Consider the following 20000-nt stretch of genomic DNA (forward strand, 5'->3'; position numbering starts at 1 on the left):
GATTCTCCTTATGCTGCTGAGAATATAGCCCAGAAGAAGCGGATAGTATAGCTTTTATTTTGGAAAGAGCCATTTCTCTGTAATAAACTCTCTTTTCCAAAGATGAGTGATTCCTCAATCAGATACAGGGCTCGCAATATCGCTAGCCCAACGTCCCGGAGCTAGCGATTTTTTCAGTCGGGCTACCAAAATCTATCTCTTCCCTGCCCGTCGGGCTATTGTAGGAAAAATATATGTCAATGCTTTTGCATTCTTTCAGAAATGTAGCTGGGTAATTATGTCATTGGCATCGGTGAGCCACTGTCAATATGTGACATATTGAAGTCGCGTTTGAATTTGCGCTTGTTTTTTTGCTTTCACTTTGCAATCGTGCGAACTGTGTATAGAGAGCGACAGCACTGATCTGTGAGTGATGATAATTTGTGCACCAATTCCTCTGACATCGTCTTATTAATCGTTAGCTTACTATGCAAACATGACAAGTGAAATCTCCCGCAGCTTAAACATGTGAGAGGTTGATCGCGCAGAGAATCGCTGAGCTTATGTGAGTGCGCGTGTAAAAGCATTTCAGTTCTGCTGAGCCAAATAAGACAGGTCAGGGTGAAGAAGTGACAGCCAAAGAAAAGCTTACCACAAAACGGAGAAGTTATGACAAATCAGACTATAAGGCAAAAAGAAAGTGCAGCTTTATGGTTTCATGGACAAAAGAATTTCTGTGGCTGCAATATGATGAGCTAAATAACCAGGGCTGCACATAAGTGGTCCGCAGGTGCGCATTCGCTGTCGAAATAAAAAACACGCACAAGGGTTAGGGTTAAATTTAAAAACTGTACTTTTGAGTTAAAATATATATTTATAATTTTAATAAATGACAAATTAAAAAGGCATGAACATTTTTTTTGTATCGAAAAAAAAAATCGAACCGTGACACCAAAGTATCGAACCGAACCGTGAATTTTGTGTATCGTTGCACCCCTACCATTTAACTACTTTGCCTGGTATTTGTATGTAATTTCATATGTGCAAGATTGGTGTTCACGTTTTGAATGACTGACTGTGTCATAAAGGCAGTGGATGTAAATCACAGTCAGAGTGTATGTGCATTGTGCCAAATAGGTCAGCCCATGCAGGGTATTTGCACAGAGACAGACAGAGAGGTGCTTCAGGCAGGACTTGCTCCTCTCACAATAGACCCTTCTGCTTTCTATGCAATAAAAAGACATTAGATGCACTCGTGAGTACCAACACACAAAAAAGTACTATTAATATTACTAATAACTGCCAACTTTGGACAGTTTTATAACATTCTCCACATGAGAAATAACATCAAATTTATCTTCTGTTAAGGGTTTTCAATAAAGACACACACACACACACAGGTTGAACCTAGTGTGGTCTGATCATGTGATATGTGTCCTATCAGTTCATAGGCTGGTTGCTCTGTTCTGCTCCACAGGCCACAACATAGTAGGCAGAGTGCATCAATCTTTAACGTGACATTTAGCACAGACAAACCACACACACACACACACACACACACACACACACACACACACACACACACACACACACACACACACACACACACACACACAGTGGATGTTACTTAAGTTACTGATTACATGTAAATGCTGATAGGAGTATGTTTGTAATCCTTCAAAGGATCCTTCACTTTGCCTCCTCCATTTCTCTCGCTCTCTCGCCATGCCTTGTGCCCTTCACGTGACCTTTTATTACCTTTTCTCTCGCAGCCTGTATCTTTAAATGATAACATCCATGTAACTTTCACTGAGTCCTCTGCCACGATCTTTTTTTTTTATGTCGTACTGTAATTTTACTGGATGTAAGAAGCACAATTAAACGACAAACACGGCACTTGAGGGAAATGACTGCTTCTTCTTCCTCTCTACCCCACCCACTCGCTCTCTCTCTCTTCCTACCTACACATGCACTCAGCATAAGATAGACCCAGTAATGGCGATTGACTGTAATAGGCGGGGTATGATTGCATGAATAAACAGTAGTGTGTATGTGTTTAAGTTCACGTGTTGTGTTTAAAGCGGTGTAGCAGCTACTAATGACTCATGTATTCATCTGGTCTCAGTAAATCAGGGATCTGCTGACGCAAACACAAAGACAAATATATTTGCTGTGATGATTTGGTGCATCTGTGGGTATCACTACAAACACTTTGTGTCTACAGCCACCAAAGGGATGGGAATCATGCTTAAACTCAGGGTTCCCCCTACTGAGCCGACAGTCTTATCAAACGGGATTTCTAGTTTTTTCCTCGAAATTCACAAAATGCTAAAGTTTACTGTCTGTTGCTTAAAGTTTGAAGCGATTTGCTTTAGTCCAAAGTTACGCAGCAACTTGTGTTCAGCGGTCAACTGCAGGCAGCACGCTTCTCAGGTTGTTAACCATGCAAGCTAGCTATAAGCTATTAGCATTAGCCGGAAACGTCCCAGGTGCTGAGGTTTTGCAGACAGTTGACGGCAACATTAACTTGTCGGCCGTGTTGGATGTGTTTGTAATCCTTCAAAGATGTCTGTAATTAAATAAAGATGTCAATGTAAGATGAAGCAAACGAGGTCCAAGTCGCACTGACCTACAGACCACACAGTTCCCCAACCAGTTGGCAAAACCTCCCTGTGATTGCTTTGGCTGCTAGCACACTGCTAACTTTTTCATTAAGCTAACTTTTGGATCAGATTTAGGTTTTTATTTTTGTTATAATGGATTCAGTACTGATATTGATAATGTTTACAGCCTCACAACAAAAACACGCAGAAATAAGCACATGGACGTACTACTGCGCTGAATCGTTGAGCTGGTACTCTCGTGCGCGACTGAAGCACTCCTGGATGCCCGAGTCAGACCACAGACGCATCATGGCGGAGAGCAGCTCAGCAGAGTAAGGCTCCGTGTCCTCCATACGACTGACCACATCGCACACCATCTTAGCATCCGCCTGAAAGAAAACACAGCAGGGAGGCAGCTCCAGGTTAGCGCTGTCAGTGGAGTGAAGAGGCTGTGGCATTACAAGAGCATCATACTGATTATGAGACGCTGGAGTACAACAGTGTAGCACTGTGTAAACAATGTAATCAAACCATCTTTGTGAGAAATATTTAGAATGTAAAAGTTTCAGACGTAGCACGAAATGTGTACACGTGTAACACGTGTGTCCTTGCAAAGAAAAGCGTCTGGACTTCTTTGAGTTGCTTGAAGACGTTTCACCTCTCATCCGAGAAGCTTCTTCAGTTCTAAGGTCAAATGGTGGAGAGTCCCAGATATAAACCTAGTGGGAGTTTCCCCCCACAGAGGGACAAAAGGACCCCCTGATGATCCTCTAATCGCCTGAGCCAAGGTGTGAAACTGGGTGTGCGTCCCAATCAGCCAGAGTTTCAGGTGAGCTCATTGTGAAACCTGGCCCCACCCTGTCATGTGATTTCCTGAGATCAGATGGTCCAGGATGTGAGTGAGCGTTAAGGCGTCTGGGGAGGGATCTCAAAACTGGATTATAGATGGCAGAGAGTTGGTGTCGTAAACCAACCGATCTACATCGGAGAGACCAAACAGCCACTTCACAAGCGGAACACAGAAGAGCCACCTCCACAGGACAAGACTCAGCAGTCCATCTGCATCTAAAGGTCAAAGGTCACTCTTTCAAGGATGCCAATGTTCACATTTTGGACAGAGAGGACAGATGGTTTGAAAGAGGAGTGAAAGAAGCATCTATGTCCACTGTGAGCGACCATCTTTGAACAGAGGCGGGGCTTATGACACCAACTCTCTGCCATCTATAATCCAGTTTTGAGATCCCTTCCCAGACGCCTTAACCCCCACTCACATCCTGGGCCATCTGACCTCAGGAATTCACATGATAAGGTGGGGCCAGGTTTCACAATGAACACACCCGAAACTCTGGCTGATTGGGACCCACACCCAGTTTCACACCTTGGCTCAGGCGATTAGAGGATCATCAGGGGTCCTTTGTCCCTCTGTGGGGGTTACTCCCACTAGGTTTATATCTGGGACTCTCCACCATTTGACCTTAGAACTGAAGAAGCTTCTCGGATGAGAGGTGAAACGTCTTCAAGCAACTCAAAGAAGTCCAGACGCTTTTGTTTGCAAGCTCCTTAGATTAATTAGAGGGCAAGCAGAAATAAAAAAATGTCAAGAATATGACAAGAAGGAAGACAAAACAGAGTGACAGCCATTTCTTCTCTTGGTGCAATGTTTCCACAGGAAGTGATGTAAAAACCAGATTAGCACAAAGCTGCAACAACATACAGACAGTCGACTTCAAACATTTGGACTTTATTGGCTAATAACAGCAAACACGAACAAAAAAGACCTCTTTCAACATTTTAGAGCAGCTGGGAGGGACAGAGCTTTTTTAGCCTGTTTGTTTTTAGCTGCAGAGGCCCAAAGAGGCGGTTGTTGTCGTACAGCTGTGATCTGCTTCCTTCAGGGGCAGAGCCAGCTGATCTGCACTGGCTGCCTCCTGGACAAAGGCGGCAGCTACATCAGCTCCTGGTAACTGATACAGCTGAAGAGGAGTTGCTGTTTGGGGCATGTGATTACAAATGTCAGCGCCGCGCTCCTAGCTTTGGGTTATACCCAAACTTTATTTCAGCTTGCCAATAAGCTCAGAGTAAAGCAGCTCGGAGATCCACAGCGTTTGATCCCAGCCCCCTCCCGGCCTTCGCTCTTTCATTATTGATTTCTTTTTTCTACACTTACATGATCGTTGTGCCAGGATGCCCAAGCCCTGACCTTTGGACTCCTTTATCAGCAAAAGAAGCCAGTGTGCACCGTGTAATTGTAACAGAGTGACTGCTGTAATGAATGTCTTTTTGTCTTCAACACACACACGCGCACACACACATTGCTGTCCTAAACAATAACCTGATTGGGTGATAAATTCATATTTGCTGAATGATGATGAAGGTTAAAGGTGAAATGCAAGTGAATGAAATTGAAATATTTGATGGGCGTCGACTTTGTTCAGATAAACTGAGCTCTGATCTGTTACCGTCACGTTTCATTTGCTGCACTTTGTTACATTTTGCAGACCATTTGGTATTTTGCACATGTTGAAATCCTCCCTCGCCTGCTGCCAAAGTCCATACCTACAGCACGACGTCATCGTTTCTAGAAAGCTCTAAACAGGCTCATTGTTCTTGAGCTGGTGATGCAACAGTAAAAGTGGCAACATATTCATCAAAAAAACAAAGCTGAGTTAATCAAAATCGCCGTGGCTCGGTGATCTCTGCGTCAGCGAGCTTTAGATACGAACGTATATTCTGTGATATCTACGAGTCACTGTCCCCACAGTGAGGAAAATCAAACATTCAACAATGAAAAATAAAATATGAGTGCAGCTGAGTATCCGAGTTATCACTTCATCTACAAGCATCGTTCGATCGCTGGAACATTACGTCACCAGTTTTTAAAGCCGTTCTTCTCTAGACTCAGACAGATGTGACTAACAGATCACAACAGCTGGAAACATGAGCTACTTGAAGTTCAAACTCCCTACAAACACACGATCATCTGAGTGCAGACATGAATCAAACTCATGGATATTACACTGACGGTCACACAGGTCTATAGTGCAGCCTGAAAACAGACGCACTTCATTTACTGGATGAGTTCACGTTCGTCCCTTCAGAGTGAAGTTAACACTTTCCAAATTAAACAGATACAGACAAAGGAAGGGACATTTCCTCCTCCTTAATACTTTAATCCTACATTCTTCTGATGTCTTACACTCTCTTCGTTTTCTGTCTCTGAGTCACTGTAAACCGTAATCTCTCACTGACTCTTTAAAAATAAAGAAATCTTAAGATCACACTGACCTGGATGTACACTTTTAGATCTACAATGTCTTTAACCATTAATATAAGGTTCATTTGGACTTTTATGAGAGCTGTCCATCAAACCGCCGTGCTCACTCAACGTGAGACGACCTCGGCCCACAGCGGCTGAATTTGAAAGGTGTGGTGTAGTTGTGGTCAGAGAGCCTAGCAGCTGAGGCAGACTGTATAATGATGGAACTGCTGGGTTTTCACCGTTTAGTCAGAAAGTAAACCAGGAGATGTGTTTTACTACTATTTTAACAGCCTCACAAAACAACCGAGTGAATGTGCTGACCAGTTACTTACAGACGGGTAGTTACATGTTGGGTCCAACTACAACTTTGTAAATCAGATTTATCAGGCTGCAAAAATCACTCATTGAACTGTGTGAACGCTCTGGCAGCTGTTTGTGTACAGTAGGTAATAGCGACGCATCCTCACTTCAGTTTCTTCACTCCTTTATTGTTGCTCCATCACTCTGTGGCAGCTCTTCTCTCCTTAAAGCTTTTCTTTAATAAACTTCTTCCCACCTTCACGACATGGACACGACCTGCTCTAGTCTCTGCACCGTGTTATTTCTGTCACCACAGAGCGTACACATGACAAGCGTGTTTCTACTCTACAGATTTGTACTGGTTTGTTTCTATGTATCTGCATGCTTTGAGGAAATATGATGTGCATAAACACAAACACACACTCAGGTGCGTGTGATGTTATTAACCCTAAAGCTTGATGATGTAGCTTATTTGCAGCGATGCTTTGCTTCTACTTTATGCTCTTAGCCAGAACCCACCAGGCAGGGATGTAAAATAAACTTCCTGCGTCTGTTAGCTTCAGTATTTTTACATAAACATGAGCTTAAAATGCTCAGCAGTTCAGTTCATAATGTTAGAGTTTTGCCTGACGCTCACTCTGTGTTTCAGTCTTGTAGCTGTCATCAAAGCTCAGACGCTCTGCATCAAAGTAGGCAGTGACCATAGTGGTGGGGTGGGCGGAGACCAAACACATCTAATAATCATTGATTTGATTTGAATTTTCTCAGGTATCCAGAAAATTCAGATGAACTGTTCGACATGTTAGCCGTGTTACATACATATTTATCTTTCAGCTTCTTCCAGGCAGCAAACATGGATTCCTCGTATTACTACGGTGAGCTGTAGAAAACCAGCTTAGTCATAACACGCACTCGAGGAATGAGTCATACTTCTACAGCGTCCTTTGTTCAAACAGGGACATGGCTACAGACTGAAGGACACAGTGACCTTTACACCCTCTGAACTCTGTTGGATGTGTACAGACACACACACACACACACACACGCACACACGCGCACACACACGCACACACACACGCACACGCACGCACACACACACACGCACACACACGCACACGCACACACACACGCACACGCACACACACACACACACACGTGTTGGGGATTTTAGCTACTTTTTTCTCCAGTTAATGACAGTTGATGAACTTGCTTCTTATGCACTCGGGTAGTTTGGGTTACTTTACTCCAAATGCATGTGTGTGTGTCTTTTTATCTATTTACCTGCTGTAAATCCCCACCTAGTCAATGAATAGGCAATCAATGCTGCCATCATCATCACCGTGATCATTCCCCCAACAGCCTGTATCTCAATCTTGTTACCATGTCCCAGCATTCAATAGCCAATCAGCACAGTTCAGCACTTACTGTTGGCCTTTCACTGCTCACTTACTGCCTTTCATCTACAGCCAAATCATCCCCTGCTACTACATCAGTACGCCCACCCAGTGCAACCCACATACATCTGCTCCGCCCATCTGTGTTCATGTGTGCGTCATAATGTCATGGCTGAAGTGTGCAATAATGAACCTATCATCAGCCAGTCCACTCCATTTCAAGACTTACACCAAACATCACCTATTCTGCCCTTTGCCATTTATTAAGGACTGTGAAGAAAGCCCCTCCCCCCACCCATCAACCACCACTTCTGTTCCTTCCTCCACTGACCACACACACGTCCTGTTTAAAAGACTAGTTTTAAACAGGACGTGGCCGTCGAGTCTGCTTGTTCTAAGTTACACCACAGACCCAGATATCGATGAACCCTGCATGTGTTTCCATGGCTGAGCACAGGTATCCATATTTTGCAAGTAAGCAGTCCACTGCACCTCGGCACGTCCTGAACTTTACTTTACATAATAATAAATAATATGTGTCTCACGTGACCTGTATCATTAAGTAAATGGGCCCATTCTTTCATTACTCTGCTGTCCAGTGCTGACCTTCATGTGCTTACTGTATCTGCTTACAGCAAAGGTTAGAGGTCAACACGGGCTGTCTAACTGCTCTGGAGCTGCTTAGTCCTGTGTGTGCTGACCTACAGTAGCTACTGTGTGATATTAGACCACATGGGCCTTCCCTTACTGCACGCATCACTGAGCCTTGGGAGCCTGTGACCCCCGTCACCAGTTGTCCTTTCCCTTGACCACAGAAGAGGGAGGGGCCTGACAGCTGAACGCTCTGCCTGCTATTCTACTTTTAAATACCCTAAGAACCACAAATAAGCCCGCGGTCTGAGAGGGAAGAGCTCTTTCTGAGGTGATGTGGTACTACGAGGGCTTTAAGATAAGATGGCCTGATTATTCAAGACCTTGTAAGTGAGAAGAAGGATTTTAAGTTTGGATTCAATAAAGAAAAGCTAACATGGAAGAAAAATGGTCTCTCTTTGGAGTCGTGATCAGTATTACTGCTGTAGCATTTTGGATCAATCGAAGGATTAAAACGTGATAACAGTGAATCACAACAGTGCAGCTCAGACTGGACTGGTGTAATTCAGCAAGTCTTTATATGACTGCTAAATTTCATTGACTGGGTGGCAAAAATAAACACCTTTATGTCTAATTCTCTTCCGGTCACGGTGTCAGAAACAGGACCTAAACACGACTTACAGGATATGAGAATATTAATTACATTAATGTATTATGAATGTAATTATTACAATAATTATCTAACTGTATAATCTTCAGTGTGTGTGACTCCGAACATTTTGTGACAAATAAAAACGAGAGGAGCAAGATATGACTCATTTCCCCGTGACCCTCTGACCCAAACACAGCGTCGGCAGTAACAATGTCCGTGAGCCACATTTAAACCCAAGCCTGCTCTTCGGCTGGCCGTGACAGCGTGACACGCTGAACGAGCTCTCTCTAAACCGTTAACCTGAAGCTCTGTCGTCCTCTGCTATGAACCAATCCCATTCAGCGGGATTTTATTTGATCTGAACGTGTTTCAGCAAAGAGCTGGTCTCTGCTCCAACTTCCTTTTTGCTACTGATGCTCTGTTCTCATCGTCAGCAGCCACATAATGCCTGATATGGACAGAGAGCGAGAGGAGTGTGTATACATCTGGGCACCTGCGTGTGAATGGATACAACTGGTCCCAGTTTCTCTGTATGTGTGCGCGTGTGTGTGTGTGAGTGTGTGTGAGCGTGTGTGCGTGTGTGTATGTGTGTGAGTGTGTGTGTGTGAGTGTGTGTGAGTGTGCGCGTGTGTGCGTGTGTGTATGTGTGTGAGTGTGCGCGTGTGTGCGTGTGTGTATGTGTGTGAGTGTGTGTATGTGTGTGAGTGTGCGCGTGTGTGTGTATGTGTGTGAGTGTGCGCGTGTGTGTGTGTGTGTGTGTGAGTGTGTATGTGTGTGAGTGTGCGCGTGTGTGCGTGTGTGTGTGTGTGAGTGTGTGTATGTGTGTGAGTGTGCGCGTGTGTGTGTATGTGTGTGAGTGTGCGCGTGTGTGTGTGCGCGTGTGTGTATGTGTGTGAGTGTGCGTGTGTGTATGTGTGTGAGTGTGCGCGTGTGTGTATGTGTGTGAGTGTGTGCGTGTGCATGTGTATGTGTGTGTGTGTGAGTGTGTGTGTGTGAGTGTGCGCGTGTGTGTGTGTGAGTGTGTGTGAGTGTGTGCGTGTGTGTGTGTATGTGTGTGAGTGTGTGTGTGTATGTGTGTGAGTGTGTGTGTGTATGTGTGTGAGTGTGCGTGTATGTGTGTGTGTGTGTGCGTGTGAGTGAGTGAGTGTGTGCGTGTGTGTGAGTGTGCGTGTGTGTGTGTGTGTATGTGTGTGAGTGTGTGCGTGTGAGTGAGTGTGTGCGTGTGTGTGTGTGAGTGTGTGCGTGTGTGTGAGTGTGTGTGTGAGTGTGCGTGTGTGTGTGTGTGTGTGAGTGTGTGTGTGTGAGAGTGTGCACGTGTGTGCGTGTCTGTGTGCATGTGTGTGTCTGTGTGTGTGCGTGTGTGTGAGAGTGTGCACGTGTGTGCGTGTGTGTGTGTGTGTGTGTGTGTCTGTGTGTGTGCGTGTGTGTGAGAGTGTGCATGTGTGTGCGTGTGTGTGTGTGTGTGTGTGTGTGTGAGCGTGTGTGTGTGTATGTGTGTGAGTGTGCGCGTGTGTGCGTGTGTGTATGTGTGTGAGTGTGTGTGTGTGTGTGTGTGTGAGAGTGTGCACGTGTGTGCGTGTCTGTGTGCATGTGTGTGTCTGTGTGTGTGCGTGTGTGTGTACCGGGGCTTGTTTTCTGTCAATGGTTTCAGGTGAGCACAGTGGAAATGCTTATTTTCCTATGAAGCCGTGTTTATGGTCAACTCAAACTTTGCCCACATAAATGACAAAATACTACAGTATGAAAGCATGTTGGTAGTAATACCACTGAAAACATTCACATGCACACAAATGTGAATTTTAAAACTGGCCTCACTTTGTGACCTAATATCAGTTTTACTTTGCATATAAGAGATGCAGCTTTGCATGATTTTGTTTTTGACTTCATGCACAGTCGTTAGTTAAAAAGTCACATTATTCTGTCCTGAGGGATTACATGTACCTTTGCATGACTACCTATTTCGAACTTGCCTAAAGTATCGTCATAGCCAAGGAGATCATTGTAGATTTCCGGAAGAGGGGTCATAACAACCATCTGCCTCTCTTCATTGGCAGTGAGGCGGTGGAGAGGGTGAGCAGTTTTAAATTCTTGGGGGTAACTGTGACCGAGGACCTGTCCTGGGGCAACCATATCACCTCAGTTGTACGGAAGGCCCAACAGCGCCTCTACTACCTGAGGAGACTGCGGAGCGCACACATTCCCAGATCTCTGATGTTGAACTTCTACAACTGTGCCATCAGCAGCGTTCTGACGTATGGATTTCTAGTGTGGTTCCCCAGCTGCACCAAGGCCGATCAGCAAGCACTCCAGCGGGTGGTGAAAGAAGCTGGCAGAATTATTGGAACAAGTCTGCCAGAGATCAGTAATATCTTCCCCACTCGCTGTCTGAGGAGGGTGCACAGTATCCTGCGGGACCAACATCACCCTGCGCGCCACCTTTTCCATCTGCTGCCCTCAGGGAGAAGGTACAGGTCTATACAGGCCAGAACATCCAGACTGGCCAACAGCCTGTATCCACAGGCTGTGAGGCTCCTGAACTCTCTGCCCCCCTCTCACGGACAATAACCATATCCAACTTCTTAATAGCAATGAACTGGTCTGCATTGGTGCATCATATCTTTATTCTCTTCCCCCTCCTGCCCCCCCCCCCCCCCCTCTTTCTTAAATAGATAACTATCATATCTGATATCATATCTCACAGTACAATAATATTGAATGGGTTGCATTGTTGTATTTTGTCATGTTTCTCAGGTCTTTGTCTGAATTTCTATGAACATTATTGCTAAGGATTGTCTTATTGCATTGGAGTCACACTGGGTTAAATATGTACACTTGGGTTTTAAGGGGTATTTATTATTTTCTTCTTTTTTTTTGGGTTGTATGGAAGCCCCAAACGCAATTTCATTGTTCTTGACAATGACAATAAATAAATAAATACTAAAATACTAATGACATGTGCCCAGCAGATGCTGTTGTACTAAATGTTTTTCTCCTGACCTAATGAGGTTATATTGCTGCAGAAAGCTCAGAATAACCTTTTTATTTTTACATGTAAATGCAACATGGGAGCACTTCTGACCTTCTTGTTTGTGTTCTGTTTAAGAAGTCAGCTTAAAGTAGATGTATCTTTTCTTACCACACTATGTACAGATCTGTTACTATGCATCTCTTCTTCAGTCACCTTCTTCACTCCCTATGTGTTAACAGACCTCTCTGCACTGAATCATACCTGTTATTAACCTCTGTCTCTCTTCCACAGCATGTCTTTATCCTGTCTTCCTTCTCTCACCCCAACCAATCACAGCAGATGGCCCCGCCCCTCCCTGAGCCTGGTTCTGCTGGAGGTTTCTTCCTGTTAAAAGGGAGTTTTTCCTTCCCACTGTCGCCAAAGTGCTGCTCTTAGGGGCTCATATGATTGTTGGGTTTTTGTCTATATGTATTATTGTAGGGTCTACCTTACAATATAAAGCGCCTTGAGGTGACTGTTGTTGTGATTTGGCACTATATAAATACAATTGAACTGAACTGAATTCAGCAATACTACGATGATATGACTTGATGAATATGGAAGTGTGCAGATTAGCGGCTTTCTGCTTTAATCTAACACATTTAAGAAAGAAACCAAAACGCTGGATCATGAACCCAGTGAATACAGAAATGAAACAAACTATTTCAAACATGCACAGAGTCAGTGCTTGAATACTGCTTGTGGAGACTCGGCCAATGTGAATAAAATAGCGTTGCGTTTAAATTACAAACCATCCTGTGCACACATGTTCACACCACGACGATGGTGGTATGATTTCTCAGTCAGCACCGCAATTTCAAAACCTTACGAAGGTGAAATGTACAAAAAAACAGAACAATAAGTTCTCATATACGAATAAAAGAATTGGTCATTCAACTTGTACACGGGTGCTTGTGTTTGACTTCAGACGGAACAAGTCTTTGATTATGATCTGCTCCTGTTTCTCTCCTATTTTGGGACTGGACTTCCCTCTTCATCTTCCTCATCCTTCTTCGTCTCCCCTCTCGGAGTAACCTTTATCGTTCCTCTTCTCGGACAAGACACACATGACGTCACTGTAATCCGGCGGACTACAAATAAATCAGATGGCCACACTCGTACCACTACCTCTCTTCCCTTCACACCTCCTGCAGTCCATCCCTCCACCGTCTGTATTTCCTCCCTCTCCTCCTTTGTCGTCTGCTGGCAGAGCTAAAAGCCCCGCCCTCTGCCTGCCTTTTTTTTTGCACTCTCTTATCCATCTCTCTCTCTTTCACTCCTCCGCATCATGTGACTCTCAGCTGCAGTTGCCATGGTGACCATCCTCATTTCCAGGGAATGCAATCTTGTCTCTCTCTTGCCCTTCCCATCCACTCTGTTGCAACCCTCCTCCACCACCTCCTCCATCAGCATCGCCCTGTCCTTTTCTTCATCTATCCCTCCATCCCTTAGACAGGGGTTTGTGTCTCCTCTTGGTATTGAATCAGGGATCTTTCACTTGTTAGGCAAGTAATTCCACTCGTGGTGCTGATACAGATGTCAAATACAGACACACCACCTCTTTCACCCTGCCATTCCCTCCCTCTCTGCAGCAGTCGCTCAATAACGTACGCAATGAAATATTTAATTGTTGTTCAGCCCCCCCCCCCCCCACACACACACACACACTGACTCAGATATATATATGCACAGCTGTGTGTGTGTCTGGTCCACAGTTTGCACCAGTGGAGCTTCCGTCGCCACCCTCACGGGGCTTCCTGCAACCACACCCAGTGCACCACACACATACACACTGAGAGGGAGGAGGCAGCGTACAGTATGCGCTGTTATACGAGTGGATCGTTAAGATACACTTAGTCGATAGCAGCCAGAGTGCAGGGGGAAAAATCAATCTAGCTGTGCTCAACCCTGAGATGCATGTAGACACAGAGTAACAGCATTGTGCACATCATCACATGTTTCTGACTCCACTTTTTGTTGATTACAACGTTGCAGTACTAACCCTCCAAACAGGATCTCATTACAGCAGGAAACTGAAACGCAGCAAGGTTAGTGAGAATGTTTCCACCGCTCGGGTTGACACGCCATCTCTGATTTTAATTTCAGAGACACGTCTCTCATCCTCGCCGGATCTGTTTCTTCATTGTACATTTCACAGCCAGTCGAGCAGTTTGCAGACTTTTTTAGACCATCTTTCAAACAAAGTGCAGCTTAAGAAAAACAGTCCAGTAAGTAAAATGATGCACCGTTATAGTTACAGCAGTTCCATAAATGAAATGAGACATTATCCCGACCAGCAAGATATTTTTACTTGGGTGCATTTCACATGTTTGCACACACAAATACCCCACATTTACTCTTCACAGTCGGCTAACACCTCTGTCCAGTCTGACAACACCGATGTCAACTTCGGCCTCCTTAACATCCGCTCGCTTACGAGCAAGGGTCATCTAATTCGGGATCTACTCACAGATCGTAAGTTTAATAATAATCATAATGGATTGGATCTATATAGCGCTTTTCAAAGCACTTTACAATTCCACTATTCATCACCATTCTCACCATTCACCATCACCCCAATATTGAAAAAAACTGGTCTAGATCCCAATAATTTTGAGAATTTTCGGCCTATTTCGAATCTACCAGTCCTTTCAAAACTTCTTGAGAAAATAGTTGCCACACACCTCCACTCACATTTAACTAATAATAATCTGTATGAACAGTTCCAGTCTGGTTTTCGCCCCTCCCATAGCACAGAAACAGCACTTATAAAAATAACCAACGATCTTCTTATGGCAGCTGACTCCGGTTTACTTTCTTATTCTCCTCGATCTGAGCGCTGCCTTCGACACTATTTCTCACTCTGTTCTCCTCAGTAGGCTGGCCTCCATCGGTCTCTCCCATACTCCATTAGCCTGGTTTAAATCGTACCTGTCTGATCGCACTCAGTTCATTCAACTCAAATCCTTCTCTTCTCAGTCCTTTCCTCTGACCACTGGCGTGCCCCAGGGATCTGTCCTGGGCCCCTTCTTTTCATTATCTACCTTCTGCCGCTTGGACACATTTTCCGTAAATACAATATCCAGTTTCACTGTTATGCCGATGACACCCAGCTTTATCTGTCCACCAAACCTGATTCTGCTCTTCCCCCATCCTCCCTCACCCTCTGCTTAGCTGAATTAAATTCATGGTTCTCTTCTAATTTTCTTAAACTCAACAGTAACAAATCCGAGCTCCTCTTGGTCGGCACTAAATCAACATTATCCAGAACCAACAGTTTCTCTGTTACTATCAATAACTCGCCGGTCTTCATTTCTTCCTCTGTGAAAAGTTTGGGTCTCATCCTCGACAGCACTCTATCTTTCAATTCACACATTAATAATGTTACTCGGTCTGCATGTTTTCAATTGCGCAACAATAATCGTCTCCGTCCTTTTCTCTCCCCACATGCCGCTGTCATTCTTGTCCACAGCCTTGTTACTTCCTGGATTGATTATTGTAATTCACTTCTTTTTGGTCTTACTCAAACATCCATCCACAAGCTCCAACGCGTCCAGGACTCTGCTGCCCGTATCATCACCAGGACCCCTTCTGTCCACCACATCACTCCTGTCCTGCAGCATCTTCATTGGCTCCCGGTCAAATATCGCATCAATTTCAAAATACTCTTGTACACATTTATTTCATCATCTCTCCCCTCCATATCTCTCTGATCTGGTTAAGATCACCTCCTGATTTAAGAAACATCTCTTCCTTCTCTCTCTTTAAGTCCAAACTCAAAACCCACTTGTACAAAATAGCTTATCCCACATAACCTCTCCACTCTGCTATTTTATTTGTTTATGTCTTATGCTTTTATGATTCTGTAAACGTCTTGCTTTTATGCTGCTTTTGTTCTACTGTGTACAGTGACCTTGCGTGTTTTGAAAGGTGCTTTTAAATAAAATGTATTATTATTATATTATTATTCACAGTGTTTCCCACACACTTTAGCTGGGCTGGCTGCAGCATGCATTTGAGCATTTTTCATTTGTAGTTTCTCATCTATCTGAGAGAAGTGCCAACAAGACAAACCCCTTGCTCTTATTTTGAAAGTTCACTTGCTACAACCCCTTCCTGTCTCACACAGCCCTACTGGCAGGTCCCCAGGACCATTCAGCTGCCCCTCCAGTGAGCGTCTCTTGTCCTGCAGTTGGATGAACTCCAGCTCCACCCTCACCGCGTCCAGTTCTGTGGACCACGCTGCCGTCAGCTGTCCTCTCATTCAAACAAAGAACTTTCAAGCACCTCTTTATGGATAGATCCCTAATCTATCGTCCAATAAAGAACGAAATCCTGGTCACGATCGTAAAAACCCGAACCATTCCCAGTGTGACTGAGAAAGAACCAGGCCACAGGTGGGAAATGAATGAGTTTGTAGACTATGTTTGTGACAGCTGGATGGACTAAATGTGGTGGATCATAAATTTGATTAGTTTTGAAGTTGTACATCTCTGTTCCTTACATTTCATGTCATGCCCTTATTAATGTTTTATTTGTTGCTTTGAATGTTTTCGAATAGAATATGCAGTGGGAATATAGAGGGAGATAAGTAGTGAACGTTTTGCCTGGGTTGATTGTGCGTCGATCCATTGTTAATGCCTCAGGGCTCCAGTAGGTGGGTTCGCGCGCTTCCTCCTTCACTCAATACAGACGAGTGAGAGTGAGAGCTGCGTGTCTGTGCCTTTCTTTCACCTCTCCTCACTATTTCCCCTGTTTAAGGTAACTGTCATGCACAAATCTGTATAAATGTGTGTTACTGTTGATTATTACATTGTTATCATTGGTTATTGTAGTGAAAGATGTGAATTGCAGACTATTTTGCTGAGAAGTTCCAGTTAATCTCTGTTGCTGCGTATGCTAGTTTTCGCTATTACTCCGCCATATTGTGTGAAGATTTTTCTGTTACTATCTGTATAAGTTAACTACTGAAAGACATGCAGTACTTAAAGTATTATTTCATTGCTGTGGAAAGTTAGTGACTGTGTCAGCTAACATGTGCGAGTTAAAAATATGTTTTTGTCTAATGCTACAGTTCATGTTATCTAAAGTATTCTCATCAGCTAATGCAGCGAACAATAGTGACTTAGTTTGGATACAGTTGTCCTGAGACTGAGTGCATCCATAAGAATATTGTTTTGGTTGTATTGCTTCTGAAACTCAATACAGACGAGTGAGAGTGAGAGCTGCGTGTCTGTGCCTTCCTTTCACCTCTCCTCACTATTTCCCCTGTTTAAGGGCACAACATAAACACATGAATACGAACCAACACGTGTAAATTTAATATATTCTGTTTTTAGATGATTTTGTGCATGTTTTGAGACATTTACTTAAAAAACATTTTCCTATCAGGGCATCCATTTGTCTGTTAAAAAAGCTCACAACATTTTCTGCCTTTTACAAGCAACACCGTCTCTTTCACTCAACCATCACTCCTCATGCTCCATGCTCTCCTTCACTCTCCAAGTTTCTTTCTTGTTGTGACTTTGGAGTATCAGTTTCTCATCCAATCGGCCTCTCTGTCACTCACTGTCTTTCTTCTCATGCTTCGTCTATTCTTAGATCCAGCAGTGAGCTGTCACCCTTTCCTATTTACAGACATACCTCATCCTCAGAGTCTGCAGGCAAACCACACACACACACAGAGTATAAAATAAAGTTGGAAACATGAAAACAATGTTACTGAGAACAGATTGACACAACAAGAGCTGAAGGAGTTTGAATGAAACCTGCTACACTTTTAACAAAAACACTTTTCAAACTGTGCGGCTCTCCTATAAAGCAAAGACAAACAAAGAGGAGCTGCAGTCTTTAGGATAACAAGTAGTTCCTGTACTTGGATGCTAGCTCTCCAACACAGTAATTATACATGTTGTATATTGCTGCCTATGGATGCGCTCTGTGCCCGAGTTTATTTCCAGTTTTCTATCTAAAGCTTCGTATTGCAGCGAGCATTTGAATGTTCGTATTTGACAGGCATTAAACACAAACACGGACGTTTGTGCTGGACAGAACCTCGAGTCAAAGCCGAGGTTTCCCCGCGGTGTTGTTTGGTGACATTAACCAGGCATCTCTGCTGTTTGATAATTTTATTCTGGCTGGCTTCATCATCTCTATAGACTGACTGTACTGTCACAACTGAGTGTAACGAAGAGGAACGAGGATCAGAAACGTCCTCGGGGAGGCTGATCTGCTCGGCTCCAATGACAGCAGGTGAATTATAACTGTACACTTTTGTTCCTGACTATGAAGTAACTGCTGCAGTTTGCACACGTAGACCTCGGGAATATCAGGAGAATCAGGCCCAGCTCGCAGCTGATGTTGTGTGAAAACAACTTGCTCTGGCTAGTTGAGGTAGGAGGTTAAAATAGCCTCCGAGGCACTTCGTTTTACAGTTTCTAGGAATTATCCACTTGGGACAAGACTTCAGGAAAAATCCATGACAGACTACAGAGGGCTAAATCTCCCAGCAGGCCTGAAGAGCTTGGGGATTGCAGCAGTTGGCAGAAGCTGCTCTTGAAAGGAATTAGTAGACTGCTCAGTTTCAGCTGCTAGAAACTGGTTAGAAAGGGAAGAGTTGGATGGAGAAATTACTTGCAAGAAAGTTACAACCGCAGCTTTTCAGCTGAAAATCAAAGAAGTCAGCTGAAAAGAAAAGATTTAATAAAATTCAACCAAAGTTCTTAAATGTGTCAGAAACTGAATTTATTGTGTTGGTTTTGTAGATGACAAATGTCATCAAATTCAAGTTTTTAAAGATTTTGTTGAGAGGAATATGAAAGTGCCACCTTAAATGAGAGAAAACATTTTCACATAGCCACCGCATTCATTGATAAATGGAACGAATCGTTAGACAAAGAAACAACTGTGCAAAATTTAGATCTGTGGCCATCTCCTGCCATTAATACAGCAGCACGAAGCTGCAGATCATCGACACCAGAGAGTCACAAGACTGTGCGAGCTGAGGGTGCGAGCAGAAATGCTTTGTTGTGTGAAAATAACACAGTTGTTCTCCTTAAATGCAGACAATCAAAGCAGAGTGATCAAACGCGGCTCCATGCAGCGACTGCAGTGTTGCACTGATCTAACACAATCCCTGTGTTTGCTAAGAGACAGCGAGGAAGAGGAGAGGGGGCAGAGAGAGAGCAAAGGAGTGTGTGAACATGTGAAGAGGGAAACTGTTGGTACCCCCAGTTTCAACCAATAGACAAACAACCACATCCAATCGCATGAAAGATAGCTGGTCACGTGACTGCGTGGCTGTGCGCTCCACAGAGCTAGCCCGGTTGCTACGGTAACTGGCCGGTATCCTAGAGACAGGCGAAGAGGCTTATAGAAAACTGAATGGTAAAAAAGGGAAAAGACAGAGACGGGCCAGAAGGAGAAAACCTGTCCTGCATTCACACTAAAAACAGGAGGCGGGGCTTTAACAAGTGGGTACAGTGTTGGTTGGTGGGGCCGTCATTGTCACACGTAGGCCTATACGCCGGCGTGTCTGTTACAATGCACCTCACTTATTCTGAAGTGTTTCTAAGTTATCGCTGGATCAGAAATAAGTTTGCTTTGGACAGTTATTCTATTATTAATATACATATTAGAAAAGATAATAAATAGTTCCTGCAGTTACACATGCAGAGGGTACAGGGCAAAGTTAACTGACATAAACTTCACAAATGTAATATCAGATCACAAAATCTCTCATATTTCTTTTTCTTCGTCGTCTTCACCAAACATGAAAATCTGAACGTGTTTGTTTAATGTTACCATTTAGTGATCGATCAACAGCAACAACGTAACATAGCTCTCTGTTAACCTTCGTCACAAAGCGGTGAAAGTGCTGCAGTAGAGCTTTTGCTGACACACTGGTTCTGATGCTGCATTTACGCCAAGCACAACATCAAGTTTGGTCTTGACTTGTGTGAATACAGCTGTTTGGAGACCCATGACTGTTCAACCCAACAGCCAGCGGGAAGAAGAAGCCTGGTTCTGCTGGAGGCTGTATGTGATTGGAGGCTACTTCCTGTTAAAAGTGAGATTTTCCTTCCCACTGTTGCCAAGTGCTTCCTCATAGACGTTTGTCTGATTGTCAGAGTTTTCCTTCTTACAGTAAAAGAGCCTGAAGATTTGGTCCCATATAAATAATATTCATTTCAATTTTATTTGAAGTCTTCACCTT

General features: G+C 43.9%; 1 protein-coding gene across 3 annotated transcripts in view; it reads right to left on the reverse strand.

Annotated features, from left to right (window-relative positions):
• Positions 1-20000, reverse strand: part of gnao1a (guanine nucleotide binding protein (G protein), alpha activating activity polypeptide O, a) — a 109016-nt gene that overhangs the window by 26062 nt on the left and 62954 nt on the right. For all 3 annotated transcript variants that reach the window (XM_085358960.1, XM_085358962.1, XM_085358961.1), the window contains exon 4: positions 2811-2971. In XM_085358960.1, coding sequence (XP_085215086.1) covers positions 2811-2971 — 161 coding nt within the window. The remainder of the gene's footprint in view (positions 1-2810; positions 2972-20000) is intronic.

This window comes from Diplotaxodon limnothrissa, linkage group LG7 (genome assembly GCF_057381915.1).
Source record: "Diplotaxodon limnothrissa isolate DT_005_m linkage group LG7, D_limnothrissa_male_GT1.1, whole genome shotgun sequence".
In the NCBI taxonomy this organism is placed as follows: domain Eukaryota; kingdom Metazoa; phylum Chordata; class Actinopteri; order Cichliformes; family Cichlidae; genus Diplotaxodon; species Diplotaxodon limnothrissa.